A 21,296-nucleotide genomic window follows, 5' to 3' on the forward strand; every position below is an offset into this window, starting at 1 on the left:
AATCCTAAACATCATACACAATAACAGGATACCAAGAAAGACAGAGGCATTGAAACTATGTAACATTTTGTGAACGTATAACCGGTGCTAAGGTATCACAAACCAAAGTCAATCCACCAACGTAACGTAACGTCTAGAAGACCTGGTGAGGTTTCTTTCCTTAAAGTACAGCTTTCCGATATATATGCTTATTTCCCAATTCTCTCATGTCTCGGAATCAGCTGTTTTTGTTGTGTGGCTTAGGTGTGGGTGTACCAACTTAGTGTCAGCTTGCTATACAAATGTGCAATTATTATAATTATACCATTGGAAGCTGAAACCCACAGGCTACCGATCCACGTCCTCCAAACGTCAAGGTTTCAGTCTCAGAAAGGCTGAACCTTGAAACTTTGAGGCATTTGTTGAGTTACGACCAGACTGGTCCATTATAAAACCTTTAAAAACCCATACAGGCTCTAAATAAGGTTGATCTAGAACTAGAACCGTTTGTGTCATCTAGAACTCGGCCATCATTTAACCCAGAACTTAGATAGATAGAGAAGACCATGGAAAGCTTTGGTCAGCTTCATTATGGAACCTTCTAACTGTATCTTCTATTCTTCTTAGTTCCATTTTCCTTAACATTTTATTTACTGGGCAACCTTTGGAAATATACCAACTCGAGCTGATTCTTGCCCTTTGTAGATCAACTTAAGACTCACTTTTACATAAAAGTTTTGAGCTACTATTTAAGACGTCCAGGTACATGGAGCCATCTCAGTTTTTATGAGACTGAACTGGAGACTGCTAATCGATCCTTAAGGTTTCTACTTTAATTGCCATCCACTCTCCGGATAGTTATCGTTAATGTTCATTGAATAGTTCTCTTAGGCAATAACTGCCTGTTACCCGCAACCATTACTCCACATTCTAATTTAAACATTACCGACCCAATCGCCCCACATTTCTTTTCTAAAAAAATGCAATTTACACATATCTTTCAGAATTAAGAAGAAAATTCATATCAGCAGAATGTGCTCTCTACTTTATTTCATTTATAAATGACGAGAACGGTGCTATTATATATTATTAATTTCTGCTGTTCTTCAACTTTCGGCTGCAGCAGTGAACTGCGGATGTTGGAGCGGTGTAATTATGTTCTAGTAGGGCAGCCATCCGTTTCCTTTCAAAAATTTACAGGATTCTTAATCACGCTGCTCTTTTGGGTGTGCAGTAGCTGGGATGGCGAAACGCAAACAGGGCACGTTCGTTTACACAGGAACACCTGCTTAGCGTGACAGCAGATGTCAGTCAGCAAGCCGAACACAAAGGAAAAATATCAACGGCAAAAGAGAATCAAATTATTCAACGCAGTAAAACATCTAGCAGAGGAATGGCAATAATGGGAAATTAATTCCATTTTTTTTAAATGCAACCGCATTGACACTTTTTTTGTTGCTGTTCCTTCCAAAGGGCATGTATTTAGTGGGTGGAAGTATAATCACCATGCTCCGCAGATGTTTGGAATTGCATGCCTCCCAACGGGTCACCTGGGCCAAAGAGCCATGGGGTATTTAACTGGGGTGCTGCCCTTGCCCCAACCAAATGCAGCAACACCACAATACACCTTTCACCCTATAACTACCCTCCCTGCACTTTTTTATTGACTTTGGCGAGGATGAGAGGTCCTCTGTGATGGTCTAGTAGAGGGGAATAGAAACCTGTTCTCCTCCAGCGCATATAATTAAGGTTCCCTTCTTCACGCAGGTAGAACAGCTCATGGAGCCAGGATATAATATCCCATTGCTGAGTATTGTGCAGAACAAGCCACTGACTGCCTCATCCGCCTCGACTTGAGTATCTGGCAACGAGGAACACTTTGGATTTGCTTGTTTTCCTGTTCCCAATACGTATTGATATTATATATAAACAATAAAGTAATATTACTCAATATTTGGGGATATGTGAGGCACAACTTGCATGTTTTCTGCTTCAGTAAGTACTGTTAATAAGAGGTACCAGTAATGTCTATTTCAAGCATGGATAAAGCTAATTTTTGTAGACTGATTATAATATATGAGACATTTATGATTGTCACTTTGTATCTGTGGAACACTGAGATACACTTTCTCAGCCCCTAGACAGACAGTAGAAGTGTGATGGTGACTGTTAGTCCCATAGAGGGTTCTTCCGTTCAAAAGAAGACCCTTGGGAGGCATGGGATAGAGGAATATGTTGGCAGTTGAGACACGGCTCTTTAAAGTGGCACCACAATGTCTTTTTATGGCTGCCATGAGTGGAACTTTTATTTTTATGCTCACCAAAGATGATTATGCTGGGAAATTCAGCACTTGGGCTCATGTGCCCAAAGTGGGATCATTCATTCCTGTGGTATTTACAATCTGCCAGTCTAATCTACTTCAATTAACCACCGGAGACTGTCTCCATGAATCTTAGACAGGGTGTTCTTTCCAATAAAGGGAGATCATAATAGTTCATAGCGATGGAAAACCACAGTATATTCTCTGAGTAGAAATACCGATCTATGAGGCCGGTGTAGACATCGTCAACGTTCGGTACCGCGATGGACTCCACCAACCGTGAAGGGACTGGCCAAATACCATGGCTGTTCCATACGGTTTTGTTGAGTAAATAAGTTTGCGGTGTGGTATATTATACTGTAACCTTTATAAAAGCCAATACTTTGGAGTTCCAATGCCCATTTTCACCGTGGTCAATCAAATTCCACAAATTAATAGTATAACTACTGTCTTGTCTATTGCTTACTTGAAGCACATATACAGATATAGACCATCACAATCTTAAAGGCAATGCGGAAAGTGTTATTTCTACAAATGCCACAAGTGTGGAGTATATCACATATTTGGCCAACTGTGAAATTTTTACGTTTTTTAGATGTTACTATAACGGTGTTACTTTCGGTCGAACAGAAGATTAGAGCCGCGAAAAGAGAAGCCAAAGTGTCAAGAGAAAGATCATGCTTACGACATGTGAGAGAGGGCTTGAAAGAGAGGACGTGATTAAGGTTAGCAATCACCTAAAAGAAACAGAGAGATGGGTATAGAATAGAGTGCTTAAGTAAAGATGCTGGTGTTGGGGGAGTGGTGTGCAAGGGACGAATTTCAACAAATACTAAACTAAGAGCCACCAAAAGTATTTTGTTCTCATCTGGAAGAATGTTAATGACTTTGGATCACATCACAGAACGGGTGGTTGGATCAAGCCCCTATTGTAAGGACACGTATTGAAATTGCAATGAAGATAAGACGAGTCTTGAGTATTGAGGTCAAGTACCCAGTCAAAATACCGTCGAGTAACAAAAGTAACTCGCGGACTCGATATTAATGATCGGGACATGCAGTCTCCATCCGAGAAGCCTTCTAGGCGGTCTCTATCAAAGTAAGAAGCCTCGGAGAGCAGTCACAGAAACACTAAGCAGCAAACTTCTGCATGGATGCCAGGTTTCGCTATGGTTTCCATTTGGCCAAAGCTACCATCGCCCTTGTCTGGTCAACGAAGCAAAGCGTTATATGATTTATATTCTAATATCAGTCATTGGACCCCAAATTCCAGATCCTGGTTGTCTATGAAGACGCCATCTCCTGTCTACCCTGCAACTAATTAAGTATAGCATTAAACGAGGATTCCTAAACCAAAATCCCGATGAATTACAAAGTCGCGTCCCTCTTTAAAGTCCCGCTGTGACAAATTATTCATAAATCACTTCCTGTATATAAGATGCTTAGCGTCTACTGGTTTTGTGTATTATTCACAATCCCAATCACACGTTAATGCTGATTTGTACATTTTTTTTTTTCCTCCCTTTGAATTGTGCCCCCTTTTCCTTTTTGGTTTCCCAGATGCGCAAGCGACATTAGACGTGAACAAAGAACACACATTTTAAAACAAATCTAGGCCTTTGTAATGAGCTCCATCATACAGCTGGAACTACAGCTGCAATTTAAAAAAAAAAATGTTTTTTAATGTCCAGCTGGCCCTACGCTTTAATAAAATTGACATATTGATTTCTTTGGATTTACAGATGCCTGTTTCATAAACTCTATCGGCAGAGCCTAGACGTCTTCGGAGCGGTGTCATTTTTTTCTCTAAATAGATCAATTATGTGCCCACGTAATCCTGTTACCTGTGAAAGCCATGCATACTTTTCCCATTTGCTTCAGCTCCCAGGCGGACAAACTAGAATTATGCTCGCATAAACAAACAGAGCGTTTCCCAGATATTAGGAATTGTTTTCAAAGTGGAAAGCGTTCTCTGGGGTCTTTTACTCTAAATCATACGTGGTATTCGCTGCTCTTTCAAGTAACCCCTGTATTTAAATAAATAACCAAATAACTTAGTCCTCGCTTCTTAGAAAAATATGAGGTCTTTTTAGAAAAATCACGTTAAATACCAAATATACTCTGTATATGTCCAACGATACCCTGCCTATACGTTATGCTACATGTTTCACTTATTTTTGTTTCGTCGCTACCGTTAGATCTCTTCTCTCGCCAATCTAACATACTCTACAAGAAAAAGAAATGGGATGTTGCACAAAAACTACTGCAAACCACTACAATAAATTCTAAAAGCAATAAATGAGAATAATATAAATAAACTTATTATTAAAGCAAAAAAAAATCACTTCTTTATCAATTCAGCAAACAAGACAACCCACCTAGATTTCCAGTTTACAAACCGCTGGTTTCCAGGACTGTGTTTTCTGGCAAAAAGTTTTTTTTTTTTTTTTTAAAGTCTAATTAATTTTTATGCCAAATCAACCATTATGATACCAGAAAAAAAATATATCTTTCTTTTTCTGCTAACAACAGTCTGAGACACCTTTATTAAACATCTATACATTAAAAAAGTGGTAGATACCTATGTATATGTATATGTATATATATATATATATATATATATATATATATATATGTATATATATATATATATAGCCAGAGGCTCTGCAAATGCATTGCTTTCTACCTTGCGCTGAGGCACCCAAAGAGTTAATTTACGCCATTGCTTCAAAAGTTGGGACATTCAAGAAGAGCGAATAGTTTTTTTTTCTGCTATGAAGTCTTAATCCGTGTTAGGCCATAGAATTTTTTTAGAATTTTTTTTTTTTTTTTTTAGGCGCCTTATTATTTTTCAAATTACCTCAATATTTTGCAAACATTTTCACCTGCACGCTGGGAACATTAAGAAAGAAAAAAAAAGAAAGAAAAAAATAGAGAATTGTGTTATTTCACCGTCCCCACTGCATTCATTTATAAATTACCTCATCACTGACTAAAATTAACACTGATTCTTACAGGCAATTTCTCAATTTCCAATGCTAATTACAATTTTTTTTTTTTTTTTTTTTTTTACTTTTAAATTCCGTACCACCTGTTTTGGGCAAGACATCTTAGGCAGCGCGACCACATTTAATCACAATTTTAATTAACCGCCCTGTAGATGTGAAAAAAAAAGCAATTATAATGTAGATGAATGATGATTTTTCTGCATTAAACTGTTTTGTTTCCTTGGCTTGTTGATTGTAACATAGCACACAAATACAGTAACCATTTTTTTTTTTTCTTCATTGTGATTTAGTAATTGTTTCTGGAAAACCGGTTTGGGAATAAATGACTTCATCTTCTTACAAATTGATTGATACTGTTAACTCCACTATGGCTGCTGCGTACGCTGATCGCCGTTGTTTTTTTTTTTTTAGCTAAATACCTTGCGTTTCAGCGAATTATATATTTTAATGAGGAATTCCTCATTCTAGAACACTCAAGATTTGCGCAGGAATCCTACGTGTAGGCATTCCAATAGCGCTAAAAATATCACTAGCGCATATTAAATAGCCGCCCGTCCCGATTTCATTTTTTTTTGCGGCAAAAATATTTTTGAAGAACTGTATTTTTTTAAAATTTTCTGAAAGAAAAAAAATAAATCAATAAAAAAAATCTATTTGTGGCAATGCAACAGCAATGAAAGAATCTGGAAAACTGTTATGCGAGATATAAAGTGTCGTAGGCTATAAACTCGATGAGTTATTACCAACAGAAGGGGACGATACTCTTGTACACTGTTACATGAGTCTTTCCCATTCATGAGTTATTGTGTTATGATCTCACTCAATCTCGCAGCTCCTATGTAAGGAAGAGACCGCTGAGCTCACCAACCAGACAAGCAGATTCAAAGTCTTATTTCTAGAGTTCTCTCTCTCTCTCTCGTGCTGGATAGGAACGAGAGATAAATGAAGTGCTTTTATTTATGGATCCAGAGGCTGATACTGACATGATCCAACGGTTAATGCTTCCTTAGAGGATCTCCATCTTATATTTCTAATTACGGAAAGGATTGATAACAATTATGTTACCCAAAGCAAGCAGTTTAACAATTTGAGTGCAAGATGGGAGGGCAGCGCAACGCATTGGCCTCGTCTCTGGCTAAGGGTTAAAAGCTCTTTACGAAGGGGGCGACTGACCTCTGAAAGGGTAAAACTCGTTAGCAGAACAGCAATTGGACATAAGAAATTTGACAACAGTTGACTAGTAAAGGAAGCTTCTGCACCTACTGTGACTTGACGCGTTTCTCCTATAAATATTTTGATCTTGTTCTGGAAGAGGAGAAAGATCCTGATCATCTTTGTCAATGTGCATTATAAGTCCTCCTTTTTCAAGCAAGGGAAAAAACAAGCAGTGATTCAAACAGCGGACATATAACGAACGATATAACACTGAGCTATGTATTACGGTAGTTTGCTTACGCTACAAACAGAACAGCAATTGACATTTCTAGAAAAAGAGAGGACCCGGGGACTTTTCAAAATGTTGGAAAAGGCTGCAATTGAGATACAACGTTGCACTTAAGAGACTTAAGGGATTCCGGTTACAGTTACAAATACACTTTTCCGGTTGTCTAAAACGTTTCTTTACAGAGCGCTTTCTCACCCCGTTTCTGTCCTGTTTTGATTCCAGAAAACAATTGAAAAAAACTAAAATGTGTAATTTATCAAATAAATCGGAGCCATTGGAGACATCTTTACAATTTGGTCGACGGCAAAAGCCCACGTGGACAATTTAGGAAGCCATGATGAGCAGGTGTGGGTGCTGTTGGGGGATGGGCGCTGGCAGGCAAGGTTTCATTTGACCCCAACATCTTAAAAGATCTACAGACAACATGGAACATCTGTCTGCTCAACTCTGGCTGCTAATGGGGCCTGTAGGTTAATACAGTGAAAGGGATCTTGCTTTGTGTTTCTGTCAAGGAAAAAAAAAAAAAACGACCTACAGGCCACAAATAATTTTAATGGCGTCTAATGACAAAGGTTTTATGGTTAAAGAAAGCAAGAAGTATCTCGGTCGATAAAAACAATGAACAGGAAAACCCAGTTACATTTCTTTCCGTTTAAGCATTCAGTATGCAATTTAAGGGTTAAATACTTGGTACCTTTAAAACATTACAGGCACACATCAGTATAAAACCATATGCATTAGGAACATACGTTGAATCACCTAAAGGGATAGTCTGAAGAGTCCAGAATTCCAAAGAGTCCAGACATTAACCCCTTCTTAGACACTTTCCAGAACTGGTGGCCCTGGAGGTCTCTATCTTCTGCTTCTTATAGGAGACAGGGAGGGGGGAAATGGCAAATAAACTTAACAAGGCAGAAGGGAATGGACGGACCTGGGTGAGGAGCGGACATGACCAACGGCGCTGCCTTACTGAGACCTGAGGAGGCCTGGAGTTCCCAAGTATGGAACTTCAAGATAAGAGTCTACCAGCTCCAACTTTAAGGACGTCGTTCAGTTTTACCATTACCGGAATATTACCCCAAGAATTACTTTAAACAAGAGTCTGTGTCAATGATACACCTGATGGGAAGTCTGCATGTTTGTCATATGCTGAGCTTGGAAGCCTACAGATCATTCTATGGAAGCTAAGCTTCATCCCATGACTAACAATCACAATACAAGGTACCAAACTAATCTCAAACATGCGCAGTGTACACTCGACACTCTTCCAAGGATAAAGTTTACGTACAAAGTACCAAAACATTCTACAACATCGACACCACTTGCTATCAGGGTGCATTGCGATCCCATTCCAAGGTAATATAATATCTCAGTCCTGTTAGGCAAACTTATAAGGATCACTTTGTATTGACCATTTTCATCTTCTTATCTGCGCTCCTGCATTTATTTATAAATTGTTTTTTTTTTTCTTTAAATAATAATAAAATGTTATTTGAATTAAACTTGTCAGTTTTAAAGCCTAACCAATTTCCAACGCTTTCATATAACGGTAACCTTTCTTTATAGAGCTTATAAGTAAATCCACTGTAGAAATAATCACTTCTAAGAAACGATCAAAGAAAAATAAAATAAATCTTTTACCCAAATAAGTCTTATTTCCAGAATAAAATCCCCATTTTAAAATGGATAACAGCTAAGAAGCCAATGGCAATCTATTTATGCAAAAATCATTGTTTTTTGGTGTTTGTTTTATGGAAATACGAGAGTCTGTTTCAATATCTAAAGTCTTTTGATATAAAAGTTGAGATGTGGAGTAGGGAATCATATTGTTCCGAGCTTAAGCTTTAATATTGGGAATAAACATAGCATTAAATCAGGAAAGACTATGACAAGACAATATGCTCATGGATGATGGTGGCAATCAAGGCATCTTCCGTCCTTTGTTCAAAGCTTAACAAAAACGGTGCTGTCACACCATTTTAATTCAACGGTCCTTGTCGAATCGGTATCAACAGATCAGCCAATGCCTGTCACGGAAGGGACTAAAAACTGTTTGAAACTAAGAACTCACTTCTGGCAGAAAAACAAAATATTAATCAGACTAATACTCCCCAGAAAAAAAAAAAGCGTATATTACAAAAAAAATCAACTTCAAGACGTAAGCAGCGGAAAAGTTTTTTTTTTTTAATCTGAATAATTGCTTGCAGTGGTAAAAATTGCTTGCGCATGCGTAAAAAAAAAAAAAAAACATTTTGTATGGTCCGAGCTGTTTTTTTTTTTTTTTTTTTCCTGCAGCAGAGTTTCAGGAAATCATAAAACAAACAATAAAATAAACGGTGCAACTATTCAAGGAAATGTTTATTTTATTCTAGTTTAATTAACTTTACGGAAGGTTTTTTTTATTTTTTTTTTGTTTTTTTTTTTCTTCTCAGATGGAACAAGGACATTTTTTTTTTCATTTTTTTTTTCGGTTTCCAAGGAAGATTACCGGTTCTCTCGAAAGCTTTGCAATACGTTTTCAGATAATAATGGGTGACCTGGAAGAGTTTTTTTTAGGACACTCCTCACAAATTCTAGTACAACTTCTGTTTGGAATTTTGTTTGTTTGTGGTTAGACGAAGAAGACGACAAATTCTGCCACGTGGGATGATCTAAAAACCTGGGGTTTCAGCCCAGTCCTCCTTTTTAAGAACCCTACAGGAGCCTAGTAGGTATTTAGCGTCAGCGATTTCCGATCTCGTGACTCGCGTCTACGATTTATTAACGACGGTCACTACAACGTAGACCTGAAACGTTAGAGTTCTCCTGTACTTCGAAAGTTCGATACGCGGCGTCTTTGACTCTACCGCTGTCAGCTTTGTGATTACATGTTGGCTCTCTCTTTCCCAGCCCTAACTCTGTCAGTTTCTGGCCTGCCAATTTCAACTTGAAGCTTGACTGGGCTGATCTGATGCAAATACCCCCAGGGAGTACCCAGAAACTGATGAACAGTTATGTCAAGTTGATTTTGCACCATCGGGAAAAGGTAACCTCTGCGGAAAAAAAACCCAACAAGGTTAAAGAGACAGAGGATTTTCACGTGTAATAACGCTGCTTCCCATCTAGTACACTATTTACCATCCCGCGCAAATTGTAACTGTCAGAATTACTCCATATTGCAGATGCGTAGCTGCCATTAGACTAAAGACTGAGGCGGCGAGCGCATTAAAAGTACCCGTCTAATTTGTGCAACTGCTAAAAAAAAAAAAAAAAAAAGGTAGTCCGAATGAATATTTCATTGCGTTCATTTCCAGAGAATACTTTTCTTTGTCGCAGTCATATGATGTGTTGCGGTAACCGCGACTATCCAATACGATACACTGAAACTCGTCCTTATCATAACCTCGCATTCTATATCACGATCAAAGCAAAGAAAAAAATATTAAAAAAATATACATTTTTTATAGCTGTAAACAACAAGTAAAGTGTTTTTTTTATTGCTTGCATGGTAATATAAAGATATTTAATATATGATTTTATTAGTTAAACCTCTGAGCCCCAGGATACTCCGAAGGGTTAAACATCACTTCCAATATGAAATACGCTTTGAATGATAATATGACGCGCGTATATACAATTGTGCTCTATATAATTGCGCGCAACTCATTCTAAATGTTACCGGGGCTGAGATTCTTACCGGAGGGTAATTTTGTTGTAGAATCATAAAATAAACCTAAAGGGGATGCGACACGGGGGCTCGGGAATTGGGTGGCGTTCCGAAAAGGTTCCTGAGACTGGTTGAAGCTAGTCGGGCTCTACACTTATCAGTTTAATCCCAGAGGAGGTGTTTGCTCGATATCACAGTTTGACAGCGCAAAAAACACCGTGGCTAGCTGCCCTATCAAAGAATTCAGTGACACGTATCACTTGTGGTCTGAGTTCCTTCCGCAAGGCACAACTACCTAACACTTATGCACCGTGCAACTGTTACACTCCGCGCCTTGTTATATTTGCTTCAAAATCCAATATATATATATATATATATAATATACATAAATATATATATATATATATATATATATATATATATATATAAATATATATATATATATATTATATAAGGAATTTTGCCTCCTTATTAACCTCTTTATTACCAGTAAAGTTTCTTAAAGCATTGGGTATATATGTGTGTGTGTGCGTGTGTGCGTACAGAATTATAGAATATGATGGCGCTATATAAAACATATAATAATGTATATTTATATATACTGTTCAGTGGTTCGACACTGGAAAAACAGAATTTATTTCTCTCTTTATCCAATAAATATACTAACATACTAAAACACAAAAATTTAAAAAATACATGTTTTTTATGTTTTTTTTTTATTTTTTCTCTTAATCTATAAACCCACATTCCATGTTCCTTTAGGAGAAAGCGACTGCGATTTGCAAAGATGCAACATATAATTAATAATCGGTTGCCATGTGAAAATATGTGATTGACTAACATATATTAACTATCTCATTGCCAATGAGCTGCTGCCCCCTATTTTACTAGTGGCACACACAAAAAAAAAAAGTAATTTCCATAAGTAATCTCCCAGCATATTGTCAAAAGGGTATTGCAATCAGATTAGATTTACAGCTTTTTAGTTAAAAGTATATAGCACCTAGTGTGGCAATAAGCAGTTTATGAATCTACTCATTAATTATTAAAACTGTTTGCAATTTACTCTCACTTCTGAAGCAAACAAGGTTCCTACTAAGAGACGCTGTACATTTAAAACAGATCGTAAACGGTACATCAAGGATAAAAAGGGGGAAAAAAGCTGAAAAGAAATAAATTATGGCGACATTTACGTCTGATTTTCTGTATGGCATCTGACTTCAGGACTTGCTGGTTAATTTTGTTTGGGCGATTTATGAGAAATGATCACACAATAGGTTTTTAAATTCTTCTATTAAGTATTATAAGCCTTTTCTACGCTTTAACCCTTCCGACACATGCATGATTTATTGGGCATGCACCATTTTTTCCATAGTGTGACAGATTCTCTTTAAACGCGTCTGGCATACTGGGAGTTATAGTCCTTTGCAGGTAAAATGCTAGCAATGCACAAGACGCCCCTCTCCTAAGAAAAAGGGGTAAAAAGGGTAAAACTTTTCTCTGGTTATGCCACCGCCACCATGCTAATATCTCGTCATATCCACCCCATTGGTGCCTCCATGGAATTTAATAATACACCACATTTGCAGCTGTAATTTCTTCCTAAAATATCGTCCCCCACCTCATTTAATCCCATACAATATATACATTGGCCTTGGTGAAGAAGAGAAAATAGTTTCTGTACTGTCTAAGTTATATCCAGACGCACCGGTCCATTGATTCAGCCCTGTGTTTGGGGATGTAGTACTCGTAAGAATAATATACAGATCACTGATTTAACTTTTGGCAGAATTGATGATTTCCCCCACAGCTTGATGTATAATAAACCCTTAATTTGCTTTGAACTAATATCTGCAACCTTTGGAATGCTGGAGGGGTAAATCCAGATAGAAAAGTTCCTCTATGCCTCAAAGGGTTAACTCCTTCTAATTCCATCACAGTATCATGTATAGGAAATGGCAGCCTCTGCCTGCCCAGCTTATGTGGACTACAACCCCTATCACGCTCAGAGGCTGTCTAGTCAATAATATCATCTGTACACCCATTAACCCTTAAGTCCTCCTTTTCCCCTTCTGAGCTTTTACTTAACCTCTTCAGCAATTATATATCTGTAATATTTGTTCAGCATATCCTGACACCTCTTACACTGACTTTACTCAAACTGCGTAAAGTACGTCAACCTTTAACATCCTTAACTTATCTTGCGCCATTTACGTTAACATAAAAACCTCCATCTCATCCGCTAAAATTCTACAGTAAAAACTATTCAAATCTATTTTCTCTGTAGAATAATAATACGCATTCATTCACAATAATACAAGCAAAAACAAATAAAATAGAAGTGGAATCCCTATGCTGATTACAGGGAAGAGAATGAAAAAAACCCTTGCATTTTAGCAGTGGTGCACTGCAACTCTCATTATGCTCAGCCATCAATCTGCATGTCTGAGGCTGCCTTTCCTTCATATAGAAACATCAGACATGAAAATCAGACATCATATTCGATTACTATTTTCTACTAAGCACCATGAGTAGCATGTTTGGGGATCCCAAGAGGTTCTGCAGCAGCTGCATTATATCATTCTGTGCCACATACTGACAGCTGTATTTCTGTGGCACCACAATGGAAAGCAATGCAGCCAGTAAAGTATAATATCTGGGTCAGCAAAATGCATTTGTTCTCTAGCCACAAAGCTGGCAGATTACTTCCAACTCATAATCATCAGTGCTATTGACTGTTGGTCAATTGCTCCAATGTTAACAGTGTTATCCAGATACATTACAAACAGAATCCTATACAATACAGGATCAAATTAACACACCCCATGACAATTATTAGCCATATTCTAAAAAAACATAATATTAATGTACTTTCAACTGGGCATTTTTTCCATCTCAGAAAGAATACATGATGCTTGATTGTTCATACAAATAACATAACACTTAATTATTGGATGATTTGACAGATGGCATTCCTGCCAACTAGACAACCAATGCCAGCTTGCCTGGTACTTCTGTTATCTTGGGATTCAGAATGAATGCACCAAAGAATAAGAATATTCAGATAAAACTCTATTACAAATCATTTTTTGCAACATGATTATGATTTTGCTATTGTCATGTATTCTGTATGGACATGTGTTCATGGAGCTTGCAGGAAAAGTTATTCTGGGGTTGACAGTGTTCCCACTGAGGGTTGCAGCCCAGCACACAAATAGTCACTAAACCTTTAGCATAAGTTAAGAGGCATGTTTAATCTCTGTTATGGGCAACAAACATGAAAGTTGACTATTAGGGGTTAAAAATCACATGAAGGTGTAAGCCTCTGTAAGACTTTCAGTACCATAATCAATCTTCTGGCACTGAAAGGGTTATCCCTGTTTTTTTAATAGTTAAAATTGAAACTACATGGGGAGAATGGTCAAAATGGTTTAGTATACTCCAACATGCAGTTCACAGAAGCTATGGGGTGCATGGTGGTGTGAGCCCCTGGATTTAACCCCTTGTTGCCTGCCAGACATAGCTATCCATTTGTGAGCCAAGAACACGTTCTAGTAACCTTTACTCCAGTTCATTCATGTCACAAAGACTTGCAGGATGTAATGTGATGGCTCTATAACTCAACATGAAAACTGCTGTATCACCTACAAGGGAAGTTGATCTGCTCTGTCAAATCACCAGGAGGTTGTTACAAGGGGAACTTGCTGCTTGACACAAGGTGTAACAGCATATCAGACACTTTTAATTCTGTCATGTCTCATACACTTTACTCTTCACACCTTGGAGGCTGTTCCAACATTGACACCTACAGTTTTTTTTCTAACTAAATAAAGAAATCTTATCTAAACCAAAAAGCAACACCTGTATATATTTTAGTACTGAGAGAAGTTAAACAAAAAAAGATAAGGGCGTTTAACTTATATGAAAAAAGTATATATATATATATATATATATATATATATATATATATATATATATATATATATATATGTGCACCTATTCACTATCCACTCAGCTCTTATAGTATATATACTATATATATATATATATATATATATATATATATATATATATATATATCCTCCCCAATGAATATATATTGTCAAATTAGAACACACAACTGATGGATCTATATAACCCACACACAAAATCCCCACACTCCACACTGTACAACAACCAGTAAATTCATCTTTTTTCTCAGTTTCATGTGTATAGCATTTCTCAGTTGTAAGAGGAAACAGAAATTAGTTATTTTGACAGGTCTGATGACAGACAGCAGTGATTGAAGTCTGGAGTATAATATGATATGGGGGCTCTGGGGTGGCCCCTTGCTTGCTGTGAATGTGTGCTCCTATCCCCCCCCTGTCCACTTTTGCACATGGGGGGCACACACTGATGCTGTCAGAAAGTGTAGCAGACTATTTTTTTAACATGTAAATTCTCTGGGAACAATCATGTCTGGAGATCTTGAAATATCTTAAAAGAAAACTCAATAAAAGGCAGATCTTATCTCTTGAGTGAAAGTCCTTAATTCACAAGGAGTTAAGCATTTTTTCTTCAGTGCTCTGTAGGTTAATATCACAGCTGCCTGGTGAAGTATTATCTAAAAACCTCACTTAACAAAAGCCTTCCTTTGCAAACAGAATCCTACATCCCCCTCCCCAAGTGTCCAAAGGTGTTTACTGAAGTAAATCTGTCTAAATCCCCCATAGCTTGGGTCATGGGGATAGCAAGGGGGGGCTGAAGGTGTAGGGATAATCTCTTTTTTGCACCAAGGTTCCTAAATCTTCTGGGAACAAAATCAGAAATCTGTGTCACATGCCTTTGTAACATCTAGAGTCTTAAAAAACATATATATATATATATATATTAGCAAAGATGTTCAGCAGTAGCTATGCCCTGTATAAATTAGAATTTCCTCATTCACTCCCATAGATGGGAGGCTGATACATCCATCCAGTCTTCTGAGCTAGTTTAAAGTTATAATAAAACATAAAATCACATATTTACAGACAAGAAGCCTATATATTTGAAAGTTAGTGTGTGTCTATCTATCAACCAAGAATGATATTGTAATTCTTGTAAATGGGGCTGCATAGCACAGAAAGTGTCAGGTCTGTCTTAAGATGGATTTATAAATAAACCTCTCATTAAAAGCAAAAATGCATCCAATAGCTTCAGGTTTAAGGGTGCAGAATTAGAGATATTTTATTTCAAAATTAGCTGAATCAAAGCTATGCATTGCTCATTATCCTCCTAAAATAACTTAGTGCCCTTTAACCCCCCCCACATAAACTACATTTTGTTCTACAAAAGGGAAAGAAAATTAAGAAGTAAGGTGTTTATTAGTTGAAATGTGGTTAGCATTATTATTTCAGTTGTGGGGGGAAAAAATGCCAAATTAAGATAGAAATAGTAAGCAGGAGCATGTGTACACCTGACAAACCACTGGCCAGTCTACAGAAAAGAATCTGATCTGTCTGTGTTCACTTTTTAACTCAAGTGTTAAAGCAAAATCCTTGAATAGTATCATCTTGTAACACTATCTGCCCCTGAAGCCAAAGCTGGTTAGAGAAGGGGCTATATAAGGCTTGTAACCAGGGGAAGCCCAACAAACAGCCACAAACACCTAACTTATTTTACTCTGCCTTCACCCTTTGCATTTTTGTTGTACCCCCCTCTTCTTTTTTTTCCTCCTTTTCATCTTGGCTTTCTCTTGCAGAATGCAAATGTAGCCTGCTGGCAGTGAAAGGGCTGAATTGTGATTAAGAATAAGAAGAGCTCCTTTCTTTGTTCTGGCCTCAGGGGATGTTTACTGGGAGAGACACAGCAGATCAGATATGAAAGGCATTCAGGTCAGCATTGATGTGAGTGAAAGTGAAATCATACCTAAGGCATCCACAGGACCTCAGTGTCAGGGGTTCATGTACTGAGTGTGTGTGTCTATGAGAGTCTGTGTGTGTGTGTGTGCAAAAAAACCCCACAGACAGGCAGCCCCTACACACACACACATACACACACTCTCACTCACTGGGATCAACTTCCCAACACTGACCACAATATACTCTACTGATGCTCTGCCCTGCAGGGACCACCCCACATTCCAAAAGTAGAATGTGGCTGAACATGCAACATCTCACTATGCGAGTATGTCTGGGTACCGGTCAATAAAGGGATATAAATAATGCACTGCTCATTTATTTTACATGCACACGACTAAGACCAGTGATATCCCTAATATATAAGGGGACACTTACAATTTTCAAGGCAGAAAAGATGTAGAGAACATCTATCTATTTTGCTATCAATCAATCAATCAATTAATCATTCTATTATATCTATCTATCTATCTATCTATCTATCTATCTATCTATCTATCTATCTATCTATCTTTCATCTATATAACTACCTACCTATCTGTCCATCCATCCACCGATATATCTATCAATCAATACTATATATATATATATATATATATATATATATATATATATTATATATATATAAATGCAATATATACAGTTTATATATATATATATATATATATATATATAGAGAGAGAGAGAGAGAGAGAGAGAGAGAAATAGAAAAATACATGCAATTTATACTCATAGAAATGAATTTCCTAGGAAGCACAAGCATTATGATTGATAAAGGTTTCATATCCTCAAAGTGTCATGCCTCATTTCCCTTTAAACTTCTAATAACTACTACCTGCCTTACACACAAAATGGGATATGTATTTTTTTTCTTAAAAACTTGAACTCTTGATTTAAATAGAGGCACTTATAACAAGTAAATAAGAAACAGATCCATCTGACTCTATAAAATGAATGAACCTCTTCTGAGCAGTATTGTTGCTAGTTTTTCACTGCGATTACTGCAACTACATGCTTACATTTTCTTTTTTATATAGAAGAACTTTATATATTGTGTATAATTATGTATCAATTAAACATCATTTTGACAGAGCTTTCTATTATCAGTCTGCTAAAAGATAAGCAAAGATCAGTCAAAAAGGTGTCTCATTTAACTCTTCAGACATCTGCCCCCTGTGGGAATGCTGCCATGAATGGTACAGAGGGCACCCCTGCACCATTGAGTCCAAAACATGTAAATGAAAGACATTAAAGAAGACAATAAATTGTCTGTGGCCATTGCAAACCTGAACATTCTTTTTTTGTTTGACAGGCACAAAATAGTGACTACCTTGGGAAGCCAGGGTTCACATAAAAGAGGACAAAGGAGGTTTTCATTTATTAAACTGAGAAACTGCACCTTAGAATGTCTGAATAGCCCAAATGCCAAAGGGGCAGAATGCTCCTTACGGTGCATAGTGAATACAGAGGGTCCTAAGACCCCTTTCTTTGCCCAGGGTCCTATACATTCAGTGTTATGACTCCAAATGCTTAAACATAAGACATTTCACACACAAAAAAACTATATATGCATGATTTTAATCTAACTAAATATTCTGTATTCTAGCAAAATAAATGCAATGTGCCCCACATTAATTGCCCTTTAGATTACATGCAGCCTAATTATAGTATATATAAATTATAGGCAAATATATTTTAATTATGATTGACTTTTTCTAATTCTCAGCTTAAAAATAAAAGTCGCATTTGCAAAAATATACACATATTTGCAACACGAAATAATAAATGTGTCATATACATATAGTTAAACACAGCAATTATGAATTAATCAACTTCAAAATAAAAGCATCGGGCTTATGGAAAGTATTATCGATGGGGATATAATATAACAACAAAAAATAATTGTTTGGGGAAATGCTCATTTATTACAAGGAACGTTCGGCGATATTTCGTTTAGGAGGACCGAATTGCAACTCGAATTACGTCTAACATCGAAGACAAAACATCCATCCCATCTTAAGTAAGAGATCAAGGTATCTTGGAAAGTGATCAATAAAGCAGCGCTATGAGATGGATGACATTTGCTCAACATAAAATATCATATTTCTGCTTTTCTGTGTGTTTTCTTCAGATTTTACAAATATCACGAAAAATTAAAATATCTTTATAAAATTCATCATTTAAACCACAACTAAGACAGCAGGTAGATAAGGTGCACACATCAAAGTTTTGCCTACACATATGTGAAAACTTCAGTTTTAATCCGGATTACTGTGTCCCTTTGCACCAGGAGAAGGAATTAGCTACTTTTATGAAACTTTGGATGATCAGAGCAATTCCCATTAAAGTCCTGGACTGGACAAGTTTTTATATACATTATATATATATATATATATATATATATATATATATATATATATATATATAATCAAACTGAAATAAATTGGGTTTTATCTAACCAAAGCTTTACAAAGTTCATTTTGATCAACTAAACTGAAAAATGATAATTATGTTGTCTGTTTTAAAATATACAATTTTAATTAAAAGGGTTTTTTATAGTAATTTCAGGAAAAATATATAAAAGAGACCTGAAAGGTTTCTCTCCCCATAGAGTCTAAACATTTATTAATAGGATCAACTGCTTTCTTATAGCATTGAGGCATACCCCCTGATTTTCCTAGTTATTAAACCACTCCTAATCAATTAGGATTTCCTAAAAAAAAACGAGTTAGATTTAAATTCTCCCCTATTATACCCCACCAATAGTCCTTTAAAAAAAAAATCACAATAAATTATTATTTAATTGTGAAATACTACTAGTATTGCAATGAGACACAGTCATTCACACTGCCACCGTCCACTTCACTTGATCTTTTATTTTTAAATATTTATCTTTTTTTTTTATTTTTTATTTTCTCTAAGTAAAGTATTATAGTTCCCTGATCAACATCCCTAGTGCAGATTCTATTACTTCCATTTTTCTCCTCTGATAATAAAAATAATTCTATCATTTTTGATACAAATCATCATATTTAGTGTTATCAGTAATGACACAAGCTCAGAAACTGACATATTTTCTATGTGTCCAGGGGAGAGAGGGCAAAAAAAATCTACTCAGTTTAGATAAATGTTGGCAGGTCCCAAAGGAACAGTCTTCACATACAGAAAGGAGAGACATGAGAAGACAGCATATCTACTGTGTGTGTATATATATATATATATATGTATATATTTAAATATTCAATGAAAGCCCCGAATGCAACTTTTTATGCAACGCCAAGTGCCCAGGAAATATTAGATTCCTAGTTACTTCCATTCCAACTTTTTAAAGCATTAAAAAAATCCCACAATTAACCCTCAGATTGCCATCACAAAGTAATACATGAATGTGTATGTATAGGTCATATGTATTATTAAAGTGGTGTCCTGAAATGTGTTCAGTTATCACATGTGTGACTGCATGAGTTTGTATCAGTGTATATTAAGTACATACAGTTATACTATTACTGTTATTATTACGATATATATATATATATATATTACACATATATATAATACAGAGCATGTGGGTTAATGTTCTACTCTATCCCAAAAAGAATGACAATTATTTGACTTTGTAAAAGACTTGATAGATCATAGTTATTTAACTCGCATAACATGTATGCAAAGTTTATTGCCCGATACACCCTCCCCAAAAAAACAATAAAACACAAATAATAAAATAAAAATAACAAAAAACAAAACCTTTATACGAAAGTGGGACATTGTCTTATTTACCTTACAAAAAAAAACAAAAAACAAGCAACAGCAACAAAAAAACAATCCCAAAAACAACAATTTATTAATAAAATATAATATTTGCCCTCCACGTTTTCGTTATCTAGTTAACAGCTGTGTGCATTGGATACTTGGTAAGGGAAGGAAAAAGCCCCACTCAGACATTGATTGGCAAAAAAAGAAATCAATACCCAACATTTAATAAAAGGAAGAGGATAACACAAGAGAGTAGAGAGAAACATTGCATGTAATTGTAGCCTCGACTAAATCACTTGGACTGGGGTAGGGAGGCACTGTGTCCTAAGGACCACCTTAACCCTTTTAAAGCCAGAGCTGCGGCAAGCATTGCTCCCTCAATGGGTTAAATAAACCATATAGAAGAAAATGTAAAAAAAAAAACAGATAAACTACCTCCTCTGAAGCTCATCGGGTTATATATTTTTACAGTCTGTGTTTTTATTACTGAGATAAGCAAAAAAAAAAAGATCAAAGAAATCAGGCAATAATAAAAAAAAGAGTAAAACACAAGAGAAGTACTTTCTTAAAGACCCCTCCATGACTCCCCCATATGGCTCAAGGCATCTACAACAATATTTCAAGACAACACACAAAAAGAGGAATCAACACAAAGTCAAAGGGGATTTAAATAAAATGCATTCATCTAAATGTACTATCTGTACCCTGACAGCTCTGTAAATGGACTTCGGCTAAACCCTATTACTTGCAAAGAAAAGGAGGGAGTGGCTTGGCATGGGTTAAAAAACATATGTGAAGATGTTAAATAGGGGTTAAAAAAAAGTTGCAAATAATTGAGATGAGTTAAGATCACCCAAACTATTCATGGCAGCCCTGCTGTCTTAAAGACAAAAAAAGTTGCTTGAAGTGGGAAGTAAGAAGTGCTTAAGAATTAGGGCAGCTTCTGATCAAGAAATGGGCTGAAAAGTGGTCTGCAGTTAGCCCCCCGACCATTAAATCCCATAAAGAAATCATATCAGTGTTTGTGTAATGGGAACACACACACCCAGAGATCCCCCAAGAAATGAACAGAATGCAAGGAGCTGGTGTGTGTGTTTGTGTGTAACATTCTTGCAGGGTTTTTTTTAAAGACCAATAAATTAATCAGTGGGATCTGTTGATCTGCTGTGTTTATTTTGTAGGGGATACCCCCAGATTCCTCGGCTGATCTGTGAAGCAGAACCCCTTTAAGCTGCATTTACCCCCCACCCCCCTTCTTTCCTTGCT

At 36.5% G+C, this 21,296-nt stretch overlaps 1 protein-coding gene and 1 long non-coding RNA gene across 3 annotated transcripts in view; both read right to left on the reverse strand.

The window, feature by feature from the left end:
• The window catches only part of ZEB2 (zinc finger E-box binding homeobox 2), an 86,888-nt gene that overhangs the window by 62,754 nt on the left and 2,838 nt on the right, over positions 1 to 21,296 (reverse strand). Inside the window, exon 3 of one of the 2 annotated variants that reach the window (XM_053470906.1) lies at positions 6,572 to 6,667. The exons of the other annotated variant lie outside the window; for it this stretch is intronic. Coding sequence (XP_053326881.1) covers positions 6,572 to 6,667 — 96 coding nt within the window. The remainder of the gene's footprint in view (positions 1 to 6,571; positions 6,668 to 21,296) is intronic. 2 annotated transcript variants of the gene reach the window in all.
• LOC128501447 (uncharacterized) lies at positions 5,922 to 6,458 on the reverse strand. Its single transcript, XR_008355040.1, has 2 exons — positions 6,071 to 6,458; positions 5,922 to 6,035 (listed from the first exon to the last, which is right to left on the reverse strand). It is a non-coding gene; the product is annotated as an uncharacterized LOC128501447 (long non-coding RNA).

This window comes from Spea bombifrons, chromosome 7 (genome assembly GCF_027358695.1).
Source record: "Spea bombifrons isolate aSpeBom1 chromosome 7, aSpeBom1.2.pri, whole genome shotgun sequence".
Taxonomy (NCBI): Eukaryota; Metazoa; Chordata; class Amphibia; order Anura; family Pelobatidae; genus Spea; species Spea bombifrons.